This window comes from Gobio gobio (assembly GCF_949357685.1).
Source record: "Gobio gobio genome assembly, chromosome: 19".
Taxonomy (NCBI): Eukaryota; Metazoa; Chordata; class Actinopteri; order Cypriniformes; family Gobionidae; genus Gobio; species Gobio gobio.
In genome coordinates this window covers 24,300,922-24,320,683 of record NC_137112.1, presented here as the reverse complement: position 1 = coordinate 24,320,683, position 19,762 = coordinate 24,300,922, and the positions used below count along the sequence as shown (strand labels likewise).

General features: G+C 37.9%; 2 protein-coding genes across 4 annotated transcripts in view; one reads left to right on the top strand and one right to left on the bottom strand.

The window, feature by feature from the left end:
* Nucleotides 1-19,762, top strand: part of hap1 (huntingtin associated protein 1) — a 233,793-nt gene that overhangs the window by 195,776 nt on the left and 18,255 nt on the right. The gene's annotated exons all lie outside the window — the stretch shown is intronic.
* txlng (taxilin gamma) lies at nt 53-19,659 on the bottom strand. Of its 2 annotated transcripts, none has more exons than XR_013818612.1 (10): nt 19,393-19,538; nt 17,994-18,237; nt 17,726-17,817; nt 16,941-17,111; nt 16,523-16,717; nt 12,603-12,722; nt 9,492-9,659; nt 8,915-9,010; nt 441-2,853; nt 53-274 (listed from the first exon to the last, which is right to left on the bottom strand). XR_013818612.1 is itself a non-coding variant. In XM_079845106.1 (10 exons), exons 2-10 carry the CDS (start codon nt 19,441-19,443, stop codon nt 2,533-2,535), a joined length of 1,458 nt encoding a protein of 485 aa, XP_079701232.1. In that variant the 5' UTR covers nt 19,444-19,457; nt 19,624-19,659; the 3' UTR covers nt 53-2,532. The 2 variants fall into 2 exon arrangements, 1 of the variants encoding a protein (XP_079701232.1); XM_079845106.1 differs by adding an exon at nt 19,624-19,659 and having other exon boundaries at nt 53-2,853; nt 19,393-19,457.

Genomic DNA, 19,762 nt, shown 5'->3' with positions numbered 1-19,762 from the left:
TACTTGTGTCCGGGCGCGTGAAGATGAGGTGAAACAAACCACGACATTAAGGGAAATTCTACAAAATGTTTTATTGAAAAGCAAGACAGAACTACAAGAACATTGTACAATCTCAAGAGGGGTCGCAGGCTGAGCTGGGGGAGAAAGAAAAGCTCTCTTGAGCATCTTTCACAGTACGTCTTACCTGAAGAGGTAGATTTCTTGCATAACCTGAGAATCAAACCGGGGCATTGCCACACAAAAAGAAAAAAGATACAAATGACAGTATCAACATCTCCACAAATTTAGAATGAGCATGACCCTAATTACATATGAATGCATCAAAACAATTGCTCATCTGTAGATAAAAAAAAAAAAATTAACAGTGAAGTGAAACTTCTATAGAGGAAATCCACAAAAATCAAGTGTGGAGATGTTTTTGTAATAAACAAAAAATCAACATCCAAAATTTGAGGTTATTAGACAATGAAACAATAGAGAACACTAGCAGAAGTGATGGAAGCTGGTGAAGATCTACAGTTTGGCAAGTTAAACATTCACATTCAAAAACACACCATTTCTGGTTTATGTGATAAGTGGAAAATCGATTATGTTCAATACACAATGAAAACGCTGAATGTTTTATTGGATTGTGTGTTGAGGAATGTACTGGCCAGTGTGAGAGGTTCATATCAGGACATGAACAGAACCAGATATTATAATGGACCTAAAGAGGCAAGTGTTTCTAGACCCTGTGTCCTCGACATCATAATGACCAGTGCTGCGTTTCCCAAAAGCATCGTAAGCTTAAATAGATCGTAGAACCATTGTCACAAACCAATTTAGCTCACAATGTTTTTGAGAAACACAACCCAGATCTTAAAGGGCTGTGAGGCTATTGGTTTAGACATGGAATTGGCAACTTCTACATTCATCAGTTCAGTTCTCACATTAGCAATATTGAGAATGTTTGCAGCTCTTCAGAACATTTTAGCACTGAATGTAAAGATCTGAATTAGACATTTTATTGTTGATCATTACAAAGTCCAAAAAAAAAAAGGATCACATTCAGCATATCCAGTATCAAATACGTCAAGGCCCCTTTTAAACAGAGAAGTTTTGCGTGCAGTTAAAGTGTGAAAAATTGGGGGAGGTTATGGGGGCGGGGAATTCACCCCTAAAAATTTAATTACGGAATTTTCTCACCCTTCATTGACTTTCATTACATGGACAAAACACAGTTTGTCCATATCGTAACAGAAAAAATAAATGTGATACCGGTTTAGACAGACATGAGGGTGAGTAAATGATGACATTTGGGTGAAAAATTCCCATTAAAACAATAGCTGTCATTAGGAATAATCAACAGCAGAATCAGGATAATAAAACAAACCAAACAAAGGAGATTCTCACCTAATCTCACTCTTTCAGCGAACAATATGCTATTATTATTAAAAAAATCGGAAGTATTAAGGAGAGATTTTTGGAAAATAAGATTTTTAAAAAAAAAAATCAACCAAAATGAATGTAACAAAAAAAATTACGTGATCAATTGTATATTTTGAGGGGGGAAAATTCTGCTGGCTTAAAGTGGTTTGGATACCCTGATTCAACAAACTACCCTGTTTCTTAATTAAATGGGGTTGCAAAGTTGAAGTGAATTTTAATGTAATATAAATGCACATGGCATTTTGCCATCATTAATAGGAGTTTTCTGTTGGTAAAGATGCATTTCTCTTCATCTGTCATGCAACAAAAAAAAGTCAGTAAGACTGTTTGACCCTGTCCTAGTATTTCACATAATTGTTGGAGATGTAGCAGCCTTTTTCAAAGCCAAACTAGCCCTCAGATTCTCATATGAAAACCAGTTACAAGCAGTGAGAAGTATTGACCCCTCTCTTAGTTATAAGACATGTATCTTCCTTTAAAGTCCATTTCATGTCCATTTTAATAAGCAATAGAAGCGGGACTTGTTATGGACAAGTCTTGGCTCTGACTCAAAGTGCCAATGAGTAGGTGAGTGTGTGTTAACCTATTTCTCTACTCTGTTATTAATGCCCTGTTTCTCCAGCCTTAAGGTTATCTGGTCATCTAGAGCTGGACTGGCTAGTTGACTATGTACGGTTATTTTAAAATAGCATTATTAAACATTATATGCATCCAAAATGATTTATTCAGATTCTAGAGGTCAGAGCGAAGAGCTACAGTTTATTAAAGAGAAACGAAAAACGTGCAACCACAGCACAGCTAAACAGGGAAGGGCTGAAAACAGAAAGGGGCGGGGGTTTGGGGAGAGAAAAGAAAAAAACATACAAAACAAAGCTGCATTGGTGGCCGTATTGGACCACATGACCATTTCCTACGAAAATACAATGTAATAGAAAACAGGGAGTAAAAAGTGCTCGCCACAAAGCGAATTACCAACGTATAGAGCAGTTAGCGTCTTCACTAATGTCCTGCTTTTTTTTCTCACAAATTTTATGATAATAATTGTTAGACAAAAATATATACCTCCACAAAAAAAAGAAAAGAAAGGCCACCGGAAGGCCAGACTCAGTCGTCAATGAGTTGTCTGGACGATGTGGTGCCTAATTCCTCAGGCTGAAGCCCAAGATTCTCTGTTTCAGGCACCAAACCATCCATCTCTCCCTCCACTTCTCTCTCCATCTCTGGGTTGGAGGTCTGGCTGGAGAGCCCCTGTGGCTGAGGGTCAGGAGGCCCTGTCCCTTCCTCCTCAGGATCTTTTGCTGGGCCCTGAAGGGCCCGGAGTTTCTGGTTCAGGTCGTTACGTTCTCTCTGCAGGGCCCTGCAAAGCTTCTCCAGACGGTCCAGTTTGCCTTGGAGGGCCTTGTAATTCTTGTCTCGCACTGTTTTCTACGAGACAAATGAAAGTAGCAAGTTGAAAATAGATTCTTAAATATTCAAAAGTTTGAGGTCACTTTTAATTAGTAAGGGCACATTAAATTGATCAAAAGTGACAGTAAACATTTATAATGTTGCGAAAGATCAAATAAATTATTTATATTTATTTATAATAATAATAATAATAATAAGAAGAAGAACAGGAGCAGGAGGAGGAAGAAGAAGAAGAGAAAGAAGAAAAAGAACAGGAGAAAGAAGAAGAAGAAGAACAGGAGAAGAATAGCAGGAGGAAGAAGAAGAAGAATAACAGTAGAAGAACAGGAGGAAGAAGAAGAAGAAGAACAGTAGAAGAAGAACAGGAGGAAGAAGAAGAACAGTAGAAGAAGAACAGGAGGAAGAAGAAGAAGAAGAACAGGAGGAAGAAGAAGAAGAAGAACAGGAGGAAGAAGAAGAAGAAGAAGAACAGGAGAAGAATAGCAGGAGGAAGAAGAAGAAGAATAACAGTAGAAGAACAGGAGGAATAAGAAGAAGAAGAACAGTAGAAGAAGAAGAACAGGAGGAAGAAGAAGAAGAAGAACAGTAGAAGAAGAACAGGAGGAAGAAGAAGAAGAAGAACAGTAGAAGAAGAACAGGAGGAAGAAGAAGAAGAAGAACAGTAGAAGAGCAGGAGGAAGAAGAAGAACAACAGGAGAAGAGCAGGAGGAAGAAGAAGAAGAACAGTAGAAGAAGAACAGGAGGAAGAAGAAGAAGAAGAACAGTAGAAGAAGAACAGGAAGAAGAAGAAGAACAGTAGAAGAAGAACAGGAGGAAGAAGAAGAAGAAGAACAGGAGGAAGAAGAAGAAGAAGAAGAAGAAGAAGAAGAACAGGAGGAAGAAGAAGAAGAACAGGAGGAAGAAGAAGAAGAAGAAGAAGAAGAAGAAGAAGAAGAAGAACAGTAGAAGAGCAGGAGGAAGAAGAAGAATAACAGTAGAAGAACAGGAGGAAGAAGAAGAAGAACAGTAGAAGAACAGGAGGAAGAAGAAGAAGAAGAACAGTAGAAGAAGAACAGGAGGAAGAAGAAGAAGAAGAACAGGAGGAAGAAGAAGAAGAAGAAGAAGAAGAAGAAGAACAGTAGAAGAGCAGGAGGAAGAAGAAGAATAACAGTAGAAGAACAGGAGGAAGAAGAAGAAGAACAGTAGAAGAACAGGAGGAAGAAGAAGAAGAAGAACAGTAGAAGAAGAACAGGAGGAAGAAGAAGAAGAAGAACAGGAGGAAGAAGAAGAAGAAGAAGAGGAGGAAGAAGAAGAAGAAGAAGAAGAAGAAGAAGAAGAAGAAGAAGAAGAAGAAGAAGAAGAACAGTAGAAGAGCAGGAGGAAGAAGAAGAAGAACAGTAGAAGAACAGGAGGAAGAAGAAGAAGAACAGTAGAAGAACAGGAGGAAGAAGAAGAAGAAGAACAGTAGAAGAACAGGAGGAAGAAGAAGAAGAAGAGTAGAAGAAGAACAGGAGGAAGAAGAAGAAGAACAGTAGAAGAAGAACAGGAGGAAGAAGAAGAAGAAGAACAGGAGGAAGAAGAAGAAGAAGAAGAAGAAGAAGAAGAAGAACAGGAGGAAGAAGAAGAAGAAGAAGAAGAAGAAGAAGAAGAACAGGAGGAAGAAGAAGAAGAAGAAGAAGAAGAAGAAGAAGAACAGGAGGAAGAAGAAGAAGAAGAAGAAGAAGAAGAAGAAGAAGAAGAAGAAGAACAGGAGGAAGAAGAAGAAGAAGAAGAAGAAGAAGAAGAAGAAGAACAGGAGGAAGAAGAAGAAGAAGAAGAAGAAGAAGAAGAAGAACAGGAGGAAGAAGAAGAAGAAGAAGAAGAAGAAGAAGAAGAAGAAGAACAGTAGAAGAGCAGGAGGAAGAAGAAGAATAACAGTAGAAGAACAGGAGGAAGAAGAAGAAGAACAGTAGAAGAACAGGAGGAAGAAGAAGAAGAAGAACAGTAGAAGAAGAACAGGAGGAAGAAGAAGAAGAAGAGTAGAAGAAGAACAGGAGGAAGAAGAAGAAGAACAGTAGAAGAAGAACAGGAGGAAGAAGAAGAAGAAGAACAGTAGAAGAAGAACAGGAGGAAGAAGAAGAAGAAGAAGAAGAACAGTAGGAAGAAGAACAGGAGGAAGAAGAAGAAGAACAGTAGAAGAAGAACAGGAGGAAGAAGAAGAAGAAGAAGAAGAAGAAGAACAAACAGGAGAAGAAGAGCAGGAGGAAGAAGAAGAACATGAGGAGAAGGAGGAAGAAGGAAGAGGAGGAAGAAGAAGAAGAAAAAGAACAGGGGAAGAAGAACAGGAGAAGAAGAGCAGGATGAAGAAGAAGAAGAAGAAGAAGAAGAGAAAGAAAAGAAGAAAAAGAAGAGGAGAAAGAAGAAAAAGAACAGGAGGAAGAAGAAGAAGAAAAGGAGAAGAGCAGGAGGAGGAAGAAGAAGAGGAGAAGAAGAGCAGGAGGAAGAGGAAGAAGAAGAACATGAGGAGGAGGAGGAGGAAGAAGAACATGAGGAGGAAGAAGGAAGAAGAGGAGAAGAACCAGAGGAGGAAGAAGAACAGGAGGAGGACGACTAAGAACAACAACAACAGGAGGAGGACAAAGAAGAAGAAGAAACAGGAGGAGGAAGAAGAAGAAGAAAAAGGAGGAGGAATAAGAAGAACAGAAGAAGGAGAACAGGAGTAGAAGAAGAAGAAGAAGAACAGGAGCAGGAGGAAGAAGATGAGGAGGAGGAAGAAGAAGTGAATCTTGAGCACCAAATCATCAAGATGAAGGATCATGTGACACTGAAGACTGGAGTTATGATGATAAATTCGGCTTTACCATCACAGGAACAAATGTCATGTTAATTTAAATTGTAATAATAATTTCAATAGTGGTCAAGACATTGTGTTTACTACAGCCGTTCAGTTCATAGTCTTAAAACCAGGAAGAGAATTAGCATGTTTGTGCCATCAGTTCACTCAGGAAGTTTTCAATTGAGTCTGTAATTAAAATGACTTGTAGAATATTGTAAAATATTGAGGAAACATTCACGTTTTGTTCTACAAATTTGTGGCAAGCAGGGGTCCGTTCTTCATACCTCGCTTAATACATCTGAGATGATTTGACAGATCCCAGATCTTTTAATCGGGATAACTGATCTCTGGCTAATTTGGTTCTTCAAACAAATTACACAAAAAAACCCCACGAATTTCTGGACCTTTATAAGCAACCAGCCAAACGACCAAACCAACATAAACGTTATAATAGATAAATGTTTTTTTTAAACATGTTTCACAATTATTTATATTCACGATTTTATAGTATTTGTAGCCTGGATGCCAGCCGAACTTAGCCCCGCCCACATCATTTGAGGTCAGCAGTTCGGTCTGGACTCGAGCCGTTGGGGAGCAACTATGCCCGAACAGAAGCTGTTCAGACCAATCAAATTGTCAGGGCGGGCTTTAGACGATGATGGACAGATGATAAATAGTAACGTAATCATCCACGTCACCAAAGAGCGCTTGGGTTGAGTTTGTTCTAATCCTAAACGGAGAACTTGTTCGTATATGCATTCACCTTCACTATTTCTCTCAGAAATGATCGTGTTGGTAAGTAAACTCTGTGTATCCTTAAATTATTTTTTACAACACTGGCAAACATCGTTTCCACTTACTTCTTCCAGCGCGCGTGCACAGGGTTGCCAAGTATTCACAACAAAACCCGACCAATTGCTACTCAAAACTAGCCCAATAGCTTTCCGTGGGGGGGGTTCTCCGGAAAAAAAGGCGTTTGGGGGGTAAAATATGTGTTTTTTGGCTGGGTTGCCTGGGTTCCTGGGTCTAAATATCACATAATTGGGGTCGCTTCAACCCGCGGACATGGAAAAACAGCCCGTGGCAAAACCGTGGACTTGGCAACACTGTGTGCAGTTGAGTTCTGTTGACATTTGACAACTAATGTTATGCGTCGCTCCGTTGCTCTGATTGGTTGTAGGTCTATCCAATTGAGGTCTTTCCTGGTTCGGTTGAAACGCCCCATAATCACAGCCCAATGGAGCGGTACCAGACTCATATTCTGACCAGAATTGAGTATGACAACGTCAGGCTATAGTATTTGTACCCCCTTTACATTTTTATTTCAATGTTGTAATCAGCAATTAATTTAATTTTTAATTCAATTTGAAGCAGATTTGTCACGTGACAGCATTCATTTGTTTCTTAAGGGTCAAGATCAAGTTCTCTGCATCTCCTGCGCCGCATCAAGCCACTCCCATAATATCCGACCGTCATCACTCAAATTAATGTGTGGCTCAGAGTAACTGTACAGTATGTGTGTAAGACTGCGATAACATTATAAAGTAACTATTCTATCAAAAATAAATCTCTCAAAATCAAGTGGCTGTGTCTATAGTATTATACACAACATTATAATATTATTTTCAAATACATTTTTATATTATTATTGTTATTATAAAAAAATTGTATTGCCCCTGGTTCAGTAAGGAACTCTTGTAATAAAGTAGCAGTGGCTGGGACAGATTTTAAGTTTCACCTCAAGATGCAATATAATCCTGTTAACATGAAATAAGCCTACTCGCGAGCAGGTTGGGCAAGCTCTGACCCAGGCGTACGCACAAAAATGGGTGAAATGAGAAATGGCGACACCGTCGGCAGATGGAAGAAACACGTGAAAGTGTGTGAAACTGTAGACCTTTGTGTAAAAGAAATGGCAATACTGCCTCTCATAAGACTTCACAAAGCAAGTATTACAATTAACAGCCTACACAAACACCCGTTTGATCGATCTGCAGTGTAAAAAACAAAATCAAACGAAAATTACAACAGAAATGCCAAAAAAAAAAGAAAAAAAAGTGAAATATGTTCTGCAACAATATTGGCATGTTATGCAATTCATCCTCATAAATAATACGGTAAACAGAACGAAATAATGTACAAAACTGATATTCTCGTCAATGTGTCCGTCTGGCGGAGCAGATATAGATGCAATTAGATAGACAGATAGATAGATAATTAGGGAGAAATATAGATAGATAGATAGATAGATAGATGTATTAATTGTCCACTGGGGAAAGTTGTTTTCATAGTAAACATTTCTTCATCAGCTACGGAATCATGGTATTCATGCAAATGCCTTTAGTTTGTTTTATTTTCGATAAAATAACATATGACGCATGTCTCAACCATTCAGAAAGCTGCAAGAAATGACATTTGCACTGAACTATTTCCCATTTCCACGTAGATAATATGGATAGGGATTAATAGGGATTCCCCAATAACTGCCGGCAGTCTCTCATCAAGAGGGGTCAGCTCCGGTGTCCCCTTTCCCCCACCCGTGGCACTCTGGCGATGGAGCGCTAGACGCTTTTTTGCCTCGACTTTGATGTCAGACCATTTCTTTTTTTTTTCGGCCACGTTCCGAGGTTGTGAGGCTACAGCATTTATGGCGTCTGCAACCTTTTGCCACTCAAGTGCCTTTTTGGCATTAGTAATGCCCACACTGTGCCCTCCAAAAAATATTTTTCTCCTCTTTTCCACCTCGCCAACGAGAACTTCTACTTCACATTGAGTGAAGTTACGTTTTTTTGATTTCCTCTCTGTATTTGCCATGATTTCGCAATCGATGAATATTAACTTGTGGGCGTTTCACGGACTATTTATGGGCAACTATGGGCGTGACATGAAGCCGCAAAAGCTGCGCTACATTTAGAATTGATTGTGATTTATTAAGGGAAAACTGCGTAGGATGTGCGTGCGCACGGTTTTATAAATCCGAATATTTCTGTGCGTACGCACGTCCTATGTTTCATCCGTACGCCACTTCTGACGCAAATCCTACGCAAAGTTTTATAAATGAGGCCCCAGGACTTTATGTTGGTGCTTTATTTTAGTTTATGCGGCAGCGGCCCATTTTGTTCTTTATTTTATTAATAAACTTAAGTTTAATGTTCACCGGTTCCTGCCTCCTCTTTCGCTGAACACAAACCTTTGTTACAAACTTAAATTTCTAAAAGAATTTAGAAATATGACTTTAGTAAACGCTGTGTGCTTTAAAAACACAAGTTCTATTATTCCTCTCACCTCTTCTGCCATCTGCAGTAGAGTGTGGTTGTTAGTCTCCCATTTGGTCCTCCATAGCGTGGTCTCCTTCTCCAGCTTCTTGATCTTCTTTGTCATCTGATCAGTCACAGAAAATTAAATTGTCATGAAAAACACGCCTTTCCATACAGAGGATTAAAACATCATATTCTTCAAGCTTTTCTTTAATTGTCTTTCAAACAATCAGAACTGATCATTTCACTGTCCGAAAGCTTAAAACGTAGAAACAAATTAAATGTACCAGTTTCCACAAAAATATTAGGTAGCTCAACTGTTTTCAACGCTGATAATAATACGAAATGTTTCTTGATCACAAAATCATCATATTAGAATGGTTTCTGAAGGATCATGTGACACTGAAGAGTAATGATGCTGAAAATTCAGCTTTGCAATAACAGGAATAAAGCACATTTTTAAAATATATTAGAAATAGAAAATAATTATTTTAAATTATAATACTATCTGACAATGTTACTGTTTTTACTGTATTTTTGATCAAATAAATGCAGCCTTGGGGAGCATAAGAGACTTCTGCTGGACACACTTCCTGCACACTCACTTTCTCCATCTCCTGTCGGAAGGTGGTGAAGACCTCGTTGCTTTTAGCGAGGGTGGTCTGAAACTCCTCAAACTTGTCCATGTACAGAGTGAGCTGCTGCTTTAACTGATGCTCCTGCTCCTTCATCAACTCACATTTATGTCTCGACTCAGTTGCATCCTTCAGAAGCTGAACAGAGAATATAGATCAACCAATCAGTATTATGATGACAATTTTCATGCAGTCTAGAGTGTTTTGTAGGGTTGGGTATCATTTGAATTTTAACGATTCCGATTCTGCTTATTGATTCCGATTCCAATAAGTTAAAAAAAAAACTGATATTCACATTTATTCTAAGTCTTATTGCAATACCATGAACTGCAATCAACAGGCTAAGAACACTTACAAAAGGAACATTTGCCTTTGGTTTAAAAATACCATAGCAAAAACAACTAGTCTAATAATGCTTGACATTTATATTAGTTAAAAACAAGTAAACACAAAAGAACAAATAAAAAAATTAGCAATCGCACAAATAAATACTGAATAATTATACGATTGAAATAAACAGTTTTAAGATTTTCAGGTACAGAAACACTGCACTTTATAAATAAAATATACATTACAAATATAGTTACAACAGTTATTCAGTGAAGAACAGCGAGTGAATTGTCTCTGTCTTTTGATTAACTTTATTATAGAGATGGCAGCAGGAATTTAGGCTGGTGTCACTTTACTAGGGCTGGTCCGAATACCATTTTTTGAGCTTCGAAGCCGTGGTAGTGATCAACACCGAATATTCGAAGCTTCTGAGGGAGGGGGCTGAACATATTCTTCTCTCTAATAAAGGCAGGAATCTGGAGAAGGCTTATATGCTCCGAGAACGAACACGCCACTACTGATACAAAACACGCAGGTCTGTTACGTCCCAGTAACAAGCTCCTATATTTAGCAGTAGATTAATTTAGAGTGATAATAACGGGCAATATAGGCTTGCTGTGATAGTCAGTGTTCAGGCATAACACAGGTTACATCACTTGCCCATCGCGGCACCACGCCCACCGTCGTTTTGATATTTTATAGTAGTAAAAAATCATTTAGTTCAGGTAGAGAATAAAAAACTGAACATGCAGTGTGAGCCGAAGGAGAGTCAGATGTCATTCATCACGAGAGTGATGATCTGAATGAAGATTTGCTTTCAAAGCGAAATGTAAAAGCGCCTATTTAAAGGGATAGTTCACCCAAAAATGAACATTCTGTCATCATTTTACTCACCCTCAAGTTGTTCCAAACCTGTATGAGTTACTTTGTTCTGCTGAACACAAAAGAAGATATTTTGAAGAATGTTTGTAACCAAGCAGATCCAAGAAACCATTGACTACCATAGTATTTTTTCCCCTACTATGGTAGTCAATAGTTGCTCTATCTGCTTGATTACAAACATTCTTCAAAATATCTTCTTGTGTTCAGCAGAACAAAGAAACTCATAGAGGTTTGGAACAACTTGAGGGTGAGTAGAATTTTCATTTTTGGGTGAACTATCCCTTTAAGGGAGTTTGTCATTGTACTGTTTTGTTTTTGTGTTTTTCATTTAATAATAATAGGCTAATGAACCCACCATTCAAGCAACCCGCAGCCGAATTGGCGCTAATTCAAAACCGAAACTAAAATGTGCACGGCCGCACTTTCAATCTTTCACGGCTGCACAGTGCAGCATTTTAATGAGAAATTCTCTCACCGTCACATCCCTAACGGGTAAAAAGGCTAATACATTTTGATTCTATTATTCTATTTTCCCCAATGTCAAACCAACGCAGCTTAACCCAAAATGCAAGCTCAGGCATGCGCTTCTTCCATATAAACTCGTGTAGTTGTGTGCTCTAGACAGATAATACTCCGTTGCAGCCTTGCAGGGAACACTTAAGGCCTGTTCACACCGGGGCGATTTTCACACGCGTTTATCGCCGACGTTTAACGCCTCGTGACTAAACAAAGGGTGCCAATAATTGCACACCGACGCGCAAAACGCCAGGCGTAAAAGCGCAATTTTTTAAAAAACGCCTCGGGTTCGTTTTTTTATTTTGACGCGGAGCATTAAAAACTGGCCGACCAATGAGATCGCCGCTTTTGTTCAAGTGCCTGGAGTTGCTAAAGTGACAGTAAAACACGAATTGGTGGCGCTCAAGCACAAAACGGTCTTGCCGAGCACACATCGATACGACGAAGAAAAGTAGTAAGTAGACAAAGAAGAAGATGAGCTGCTAATGCTGCTTGCCAGTTAGTAAAAAGTGTGTTTTGGCAAGCACGCAAATACTGTCTCTCTTCTTCTTCTGTGTAACAAGCGAGTGTCAGAAGCGTAAAGTGCCGCAGCACCATCTTGTGTACCGGGAGCGCATCGACTGAATGTGCACGTTCACTCGGCGCATCGCCAGTGGAAATCGCTTGGGTGTGAACACTCAAGACGCGCCGAAAAACGTCACAAAAAACGCTGGCGATAAGCGCGCGATATTCATCCCGGTGTATACAGGCCTTTAGGCTAAGCAGCAGCAAATATATTTATTAAATATAACTAGGTTGGATTCCTAGTCAACTGTTGGCTAGGCTATAAGATAAATGTAAAAAAAAAAAAAAAGGAGTATTGTATTTCGCCAGATTTTATAAAATAAACATATTCAAGCGCAAAGTGTGCATAAGGGAGAAAAACAAATATTTGAATATTCTGGTACAGCCCTACACTTTACGTGCAGACAAAACCGACTGTGTGTACGAGAATAGTTTTACATTTTTGTGTATTTGTCCGTTCAAGTGCAGAAAGATGCGGAAGAGAACTCAGTTCAGTTTCGTGCACTATACAGTATGAGAGGCGGCTGTCCACATTGACCATTTATGGTTTAGGTGTTTGGCTCAAATAAACCTGGCTGCAGAACTGAGCGCCAATGAGCAAACATGGCAGATTTCAAATCTCATACTTCAGGTGGTCTCACACCAACCAAGCAACTGCCATTGTCATGAACGGGAATGCTAAAGGATAGCTTTACCCACATATTATAGATCTCCTTGGTTTTAAGTACCAAACCTTCAGGATTAAGCGTAGCTCAGAAATAGGATTAGGATTATTACAAGGATACTCACAAACTCTCTTTCTCTCTGCTGTTTCTCCTCTACCTCTCGCATCAGCTCAGCCGTCCGCTGGAGTTTAGCATCCACCAGCTGCTGTTGCAGTTCCTTGTGTTTGAACACCTTGTCGATGTGCTGGGTAAAGACATTCACAGTATTTATAAAAAAAGCACAAAGCGCTGAAACTATTATAAGTATTTTTAGGGGTTCAAATGCAAAATGCTGCAGCCAATGAGATTGGACCATAAGTAGCGCTATACTTTAAAACGATTTAAAAACCATACATTTCCTAAGTACATTGCCTGTATTGGCTGGTAAATGGTCTATTCCATCTATACTGTAGGTGGTTATAGTCTTGCTAAATAAAACAATACCTTTTTATGCATGTGCTTAGAGGCCTTACATCGCTTGAACCCTTTTAATTGCTGCTTGCATCTATACATTTAATTTATTATTGTAATCATAAACACACTGGTATGTTGCGCAAATATCTAGTTCAGTCATGAAACTCCAGACCGGGGGGGGGGGGGGGGGGGGGTCTTCAACCTTTTTCAGGGCAAGGACCCCTTAGGCGATAGAGACATGGAGCAGGGACCCCGATACAAATTGTATCAAACAGAGCTACATATTAAGCATATAGCATTCGATATTAATAGAAACTAACTATATTATGATAAAGAATAAGTTATGTTATGGTAAGATCAGAACTATGCACATTGTTGTTGTACACATTACTGTATTTCACTTTTTATTGTTAAAATTTTGATTTATGCATCATAATAAATATGCTGCGATACATTTTTTAAAAAATGTTATCACAATTCATTAGTTGTTTGCAGTTGTCATTTTTTTTATTGATTTGCAATCATACATTTATTTCACTAATCATATGGACAATTAAACATTTACCTGAACCTTAGCCACAAGTTTATTAAAAATTCACATTTTCATTTTACTGTCAGGTGGACAATTAAACATTTACTTTAACTTAAATTTCAAGTTTTCTAAAAAAAACATTTTAACATATATATTTATATATATATATAAAGTTGTGCCGTGCTAGTTATCACTGTCAATTGCAATTTCGAAAGTGAATCACATTTATATGTAGATGTCACTTCCAAAACTTAGCTTGTAATTGGCCGTCGTTCCTCTTAGCAGCATGAACAACAATACTTGTATTCAATGGATTATAGCTATAAAGCCTGGAAAGCACGAAAGAGCGCTCACTTTACAAACATTAATCTGCCACTCATCTCAGTTCTCGATCTCACAACAAAATCAGTAAAGTTGTCTACACTGAATAATGAATCTCTTACTGACATCGTGTCTTTGTTAATGAGAGAATTCACAAGGAGATGGACTCAGCACTGAATAAAAACTCTGGTGTTTCGAGCGGAGAGTGGATTCTAACTTGTATACCTCTGATTGGCCATTGCGCTCCAGAGATCAACAAGCACTTTAAAAAATGTGCAGTTACTCTGAAACACCATGACCAATTTTTAAATATTCTTTTTATTTGTGATCAACTCTAAAGCCTGATAAAGTGATCATATGCACTACTGGTCAAAAGTTAATTAATTAAGATTTCTTAAAGTTGCTGTAATATTGTGATGTATATATTATTAGATTTTAACAATTAACAAATGTCTTTACTACCTTTCTGGGCCTTGAAAGTGGTTATAACGTTGCAGTCTATGGGGGGGTCAGAAAGCTCTCGGATTTCATCAAAAATATCTTAATTTGTGTTCTGAAGATCAACGAATGTTTTACGGGTTCAGTAATTAATGCCAGAATTTTAACTAACTCTTTAAATCACAGGCAGTGTGCATCATGCATAATCCTGCATACATAAACATGTGATTATGTGTTTACTCTGTGAACCAGCTGCATCATAATGATTTCATTTGAGGTTGGACATTTGGAATGAGCTCGACATGCAAAACATCTCTGAGGGCACCACATGTTTGAGGAACATGTTTAGAATTAAGCAAATATAATGTAAAACCATGAAATAAAACAGCAGCAAATGTGATCCCGCCGGTGAAAACCCAGCTAAAGTCATTTTTTTATACATAAATTCATCCTACATAATGTAAAGCACATTCTGTGAAAATATAACCTTGATATCTTTAATATTGACTGAGCAAGACCATGTCAAAAATTAGCTGAATTTCGGCCTCAGAAAATCATGATTTTAAGAAATTCCAATTTTAAAATCAAGCTTATGTTTAAAACTGCAAAACATTTTAACCATTATTATTCTGACTATGTGGCATATACCACATTAAAGCTAAGATTCTCCCATTTGCAGTGATATAGGACACATTTATGGAAAAATTATTTTTCCAATTTTGTAAAACAGTCTATTTATTATGATGTTGAGGTGCATGTCCAAAAAGCGTGAAACATTGAAACAAATGGGGGTACCACAAGAGCTTGATTTACCAAGTCAGTTCACGCTAATGATTTGTAAGCTATAACTTAATTAGTAAAATTCAATATCAGTAGAAAATGTCATTAATAGGCCTATATATTATATATATATATTATATATATATATATATATATATATATATATATATATATATATATATATATATATATATATATATATATATATATATATATATATATATATATATATATATATATATATATATATATAAAACTTCCATAGAAAATCTCATTAATCTCTTTCTGGGCTATTGTGTAACATTTGGAGTAAATCTAGGACTAATGCCCTGCCAAGTTAATAGGTCAGCCTCAAACTTTTTACAGTTAGTCATAACTGTGAATCTTTACTTGCCTCGAAATTCGATTAGATTGTGATTCATTATGAATTTTTAATGGCTCATTGCGCTTAACTCTTTTACATAAATCACTTTATGTTCTCATTCATTCATGCTATTCGTATATGCTACAAACCGAAACCAAAACATCAGACGCAAGAGCTTTGCTTCTGAAGGACATTTTTTTATTAATATATAATACGGGTTCTTTTTTTAGCCTAAAAAAAAACAGTAGGCCTATATTAATCCTTATTAATTAAACTATCAGCTGTTCTGTTCCTTGCGCTTCGTGTGCCGCGGCCGCCCTGTCAGAGAGGGAATTCATAAACCCAGCGCATCAGCATCCAAAAACCAAACTATTTCGACACTTAGCAGCCATTAAATGTCTTTAAAATAAGATGGATATATAGGCAGAAGGTGGAGTTAGAAAACAAATAAGCTGTTCCTGAAATTTCGGTGATGACACGAAGAAATCCACACAGAAATCGGAACCCGGCTTAAGTCGCAGTTTTCTTGCCTTTCCCGACACTGACCTGATTGTTGCTCGAGCAGATTGATATTATGGTCTGTTTGCACTTTATAATTGTAAACAATACGTTTCTGAACTGAATGATACAAGAATGAGCAGTTGTTTCTGCGTCGAAAGTCAACAAAGACGATTAAAATCAATATTTAAGAAGCCCACGTCCGGTATTTTTTGGTGCAAAATAAAACGTAGTGTCGACAAAATCATTAATTTCAGTATTCATAATATTATAAATGAAATATAGAGTACTGTATCTCAAAGCCCTTGGTATAATCTATCATTTACAGCAATAAACACAAATTACCCGTTTTGGTCATTTTTATGGCTATGACTACTTTGATTATGGCTCTCTCATAATTAGATTATGTGACTTTAGCCAGGGTTTCACAGGCGGGGTACACATATTCACATATTCTTGGCTGTCAAATGTCCACCATCCCAGCGAGCCATGACTACTAAAATGTCATATCTCAGAAGCAATATGAATGAAAGAAACGCCTCAGCATTTATAAAGTACAGAACATATGAAAACTTTGCACCTCATAATTCTCTGAGGAATTGAAGGACTCAACCAGAGCATAACAGTAATTTTACATATTTGACAGATGTTGCCTTACCTCCTCCCGGAGCTCATACTGCTCAATGAGCTTCTTGAGTTTCTCAGCCAGCTCCATGTTCTCCTGCCGTAGTTTGCTGTTATGCAAGTTGTGCTGCTCCATCTGGGCCTCAATCTCATTGAGCGTCATCTGGAAGTGCAGTGTCGCCTCCTTACGCCGCTCCTCATACTCCCTGAACCGCTGAGAGTTCTCCTCCTGTTATCAGGATAGGGGTGATTCAGGTTATACTATATATTTATTTTTTATTTGATTCTCTTATGACTATTTTAATTCCATTTCTCTGTAAAGCACTTTGAATTGCCACTGTGTATGAAATGTGCTATATAAATAGACTTACCTTGCCTTGCCTATCACAATGGTTAATCTAAGGCTAAGGCCAACATCAAAATCAAACGTACATGAGCTCTGGTGGCTCTACCTTCAGGGTCTTGTTATGGCGCTGAAGTTCCCTGCAAAGACTCTCCAGTTTGCTCCGTGCCAGGACGGCCTTGCTGTGTTCGCTCTGCAGGTGGATCTTCTCCTTCAGCACCTGGTTCTGCTTTTTCTGCAACAACTTCACCTGCTTTTGCATGCTGCGACTCTCCTCCAGCTGTCCCAGGAAGACACATTAGTATTTAGACATGCACTGAAAGTTCGGCAACAGAAAATATTCGGTTGAAACAGCCAAAAAAAGAGATAATCATTGGTTTTGACTATTTCAAAGCCTATTTCATGCACACAATGAACACTATACCAAGTTCAAATACAAGATTCGTCTAGCTCAAACAGTAGAGCTTAGTGCTAGCAATGCCATGGTAATGGTTCGATTCCCAGGGAATGCATGAACAATAAAATCTGCCAAATGCATACATGTAAATGTAATTACACAATTAACCAAATGTAACTATTTTCTGTTTTCAGCTAAATTAAAACTTTAATTTTGTTTCGGTAAATAAAAATGCTCAGCACGTCACTTAGTATTTCATACTACAAGAATTGTGTAATACTTTGTGCAGCTATTTCCTTTTCACTTTTTGTTGTATGAAAAAAAGAGCAGCTTGGAAATTCTGTTAAATATCTACTTTTGTCCTTGACGAAGGAAAAATAAATAAATCTTAGGGTGTTTGGATTGCACATTTTGTTTTCTGGGTGAACTCTAACTAAGGACATTAATTATGAAATATATTATTGTGCAATATCATTTTTCTAGTCACAAATACATACCAGGTCTGCATATTTCTTACAAAGGGCAGCAAGTTTCTCTTCTGGGGTGGCTAGAGTATGAAGCGCCTGCATCAGCAACAAAACCTCTTTGCCTATGACAACAAGGGAAGAAATATGCATAGAACAACTTGTTAAAACGAGTTATCCTATCACAACTTTAAAAACAAATGTCTTCCAAAAAACAAAAAAAAAACAATGTCTTAGTCATATGGGGCCCTGTTTATTTCCTGTATTGAACCCGAAACATTCTTTTAATGGTTAAACCAACCGAATGCTTTTTTGTCCTTGGTTTTCTCAACGTTAGGGTCCAACTCCACATCGCGGGGGTCAGGGTTGCTATCCTCCCTTCCTGGCGTCTCGCCTCTTTCCTCCTCACTGCTCACCAGCCCCGCAAAATCCTCCACGTTCTCCTGGGATGGAGTCTCCACATCCAGAGGTGAACTGCTCCCTTCAACGAGTCCTCTGGCCTCTAAGCCACAGACCTTGATAATTTCCTCCATGACTTCAGCGCCCTGATGGTGTAAATGCAAAAAAAAAAAAAAAAACACTTAAATTAAGTGAACCAAGCTAAGCTATTGTGTAGTTTTGACACTGACATTAACCACAGACTCACTGCACATAATTTGATTTAAGTGTCATATATTGCATCCAATATGAAGATACCTGTTACTGTACAGTAGCCAAGATTTTTATTGCAAACAGAGCCAAGTGCAAACAAACTCATTATATACAGGAAAAGATAGGTGAACACGTGCTGCAGACAGAGCAGCCACACGCGAAACAGACTGTCTCAAAGCCCAGGGAGCTCCCTGTATAGGCAGCATTTTGGGGCATCTCAAACGTTTGAAATGCTGCCTGGACAAGAAGCTCACGAGGGTTTGAGCCACAGCCAGAGAGTTATATTATAACCAGAACAAGCCAAAATAAGTGAGAGGGAACGGGTTAAGACATGAACAAATGAGACCACTGAGGCATTTATTCAAAGCACGTGCCTATTAATAATCTGTGCAATAAAATGCGTCAACACTGACATTACATTATACACCACACACTTATGAATATTAAATAGAGTATTCAAGCATACTTAGATTTCCTAAAATGTATTAGCTGCCTATTTTGTTTATTTGGAAGATAATGAATTCTGATGTTAAATCTAATGGTAAGCCAAACGAGCCTCATATTCATCAGTTTCCTTGTGTTAAAAGTTTAAAATGTCTATATATTAATTGTATTATAGCTCAGATAAAATATTAATACCAAATATAATCCTATCGTGAAATCAGTAAATCTGTAAACCTCAGGCTAACTCGCTAACTCCACATTTACCAACACACACATGCGCGTGCATTCAACACATTTAACGTTATAACTGTTTCAAAATCTAAATCCATACCGTCACTTTTATGTCAGGGCTATAAGTAAAACACGTCGCGGTTGTAAATCTCAATGTTTAGCCTTGATATTTTGATAACGTAAGTTGAAAGTGCTCTTTTAAGTTGGCTTGTCTGCTGGTTAGCGGGCTAAAGCTACTTCCTTCGTAAATAACACACATTTATGGCGACAGGTTTCCTTCGTGTGCGTATAGCAAGTCTTTCATAGCGCTAGACATGTCAATGATATTATATCTGAAATAAATGTTCAACAGTGAGCAGGTTGAGGTACAGTACCTGTGTGTTTTCAGTGTTTAATTCGAGCCTGGCGTCTGAGTGCGTCGCCATGTTGTGACGAAATACTGAGAAGTGAAAATAAAGGCAAGACTGGATGAACACAAATAAAAATCAAGTCAAATATATATGTTATGTATGCAAAATGCTCTATTGAACAAAAATCTAAACATTTATTATTTTTGCTTTTATTTTATTTTGACATGCTTTAATTAAGTGCTGCGTATAGCACACCTGACTCCCACACGTTCTTCTCAGGTATTATCCTTTCATTCTGCATTTACATACAGTATTATAATATTAACCTTGGATTAAACTTTCAAAACTAAAGACCGCATTTTCCTCATTCCCACGAGCTTGAAGAGAGAATCTG

Bases quoted from the DNA above. Each gene is read 5' to 3' on its own strand.
- txlng (XM_079845106.1), bottom strand. From the start codon at position 19,443: ATGGCGACGCACTCAGACGCCAGGCTCGAATTAAACACTGAAAACACA. The intron at 18,238-19,392 runs GTACTGTACCTC...TTACACCATCAG, and splicing joins TAAACACTGAAAACACACAG to GGCGCTGAAGTCATGGAGGA. The intron at 12,723-16,522 runs GTAAGGCAACAT...GTCTTTACCCAG, and splicing joins AGTATGAGCTCCGGGAGGAG to CACATCGACAAGGTGTTCAA.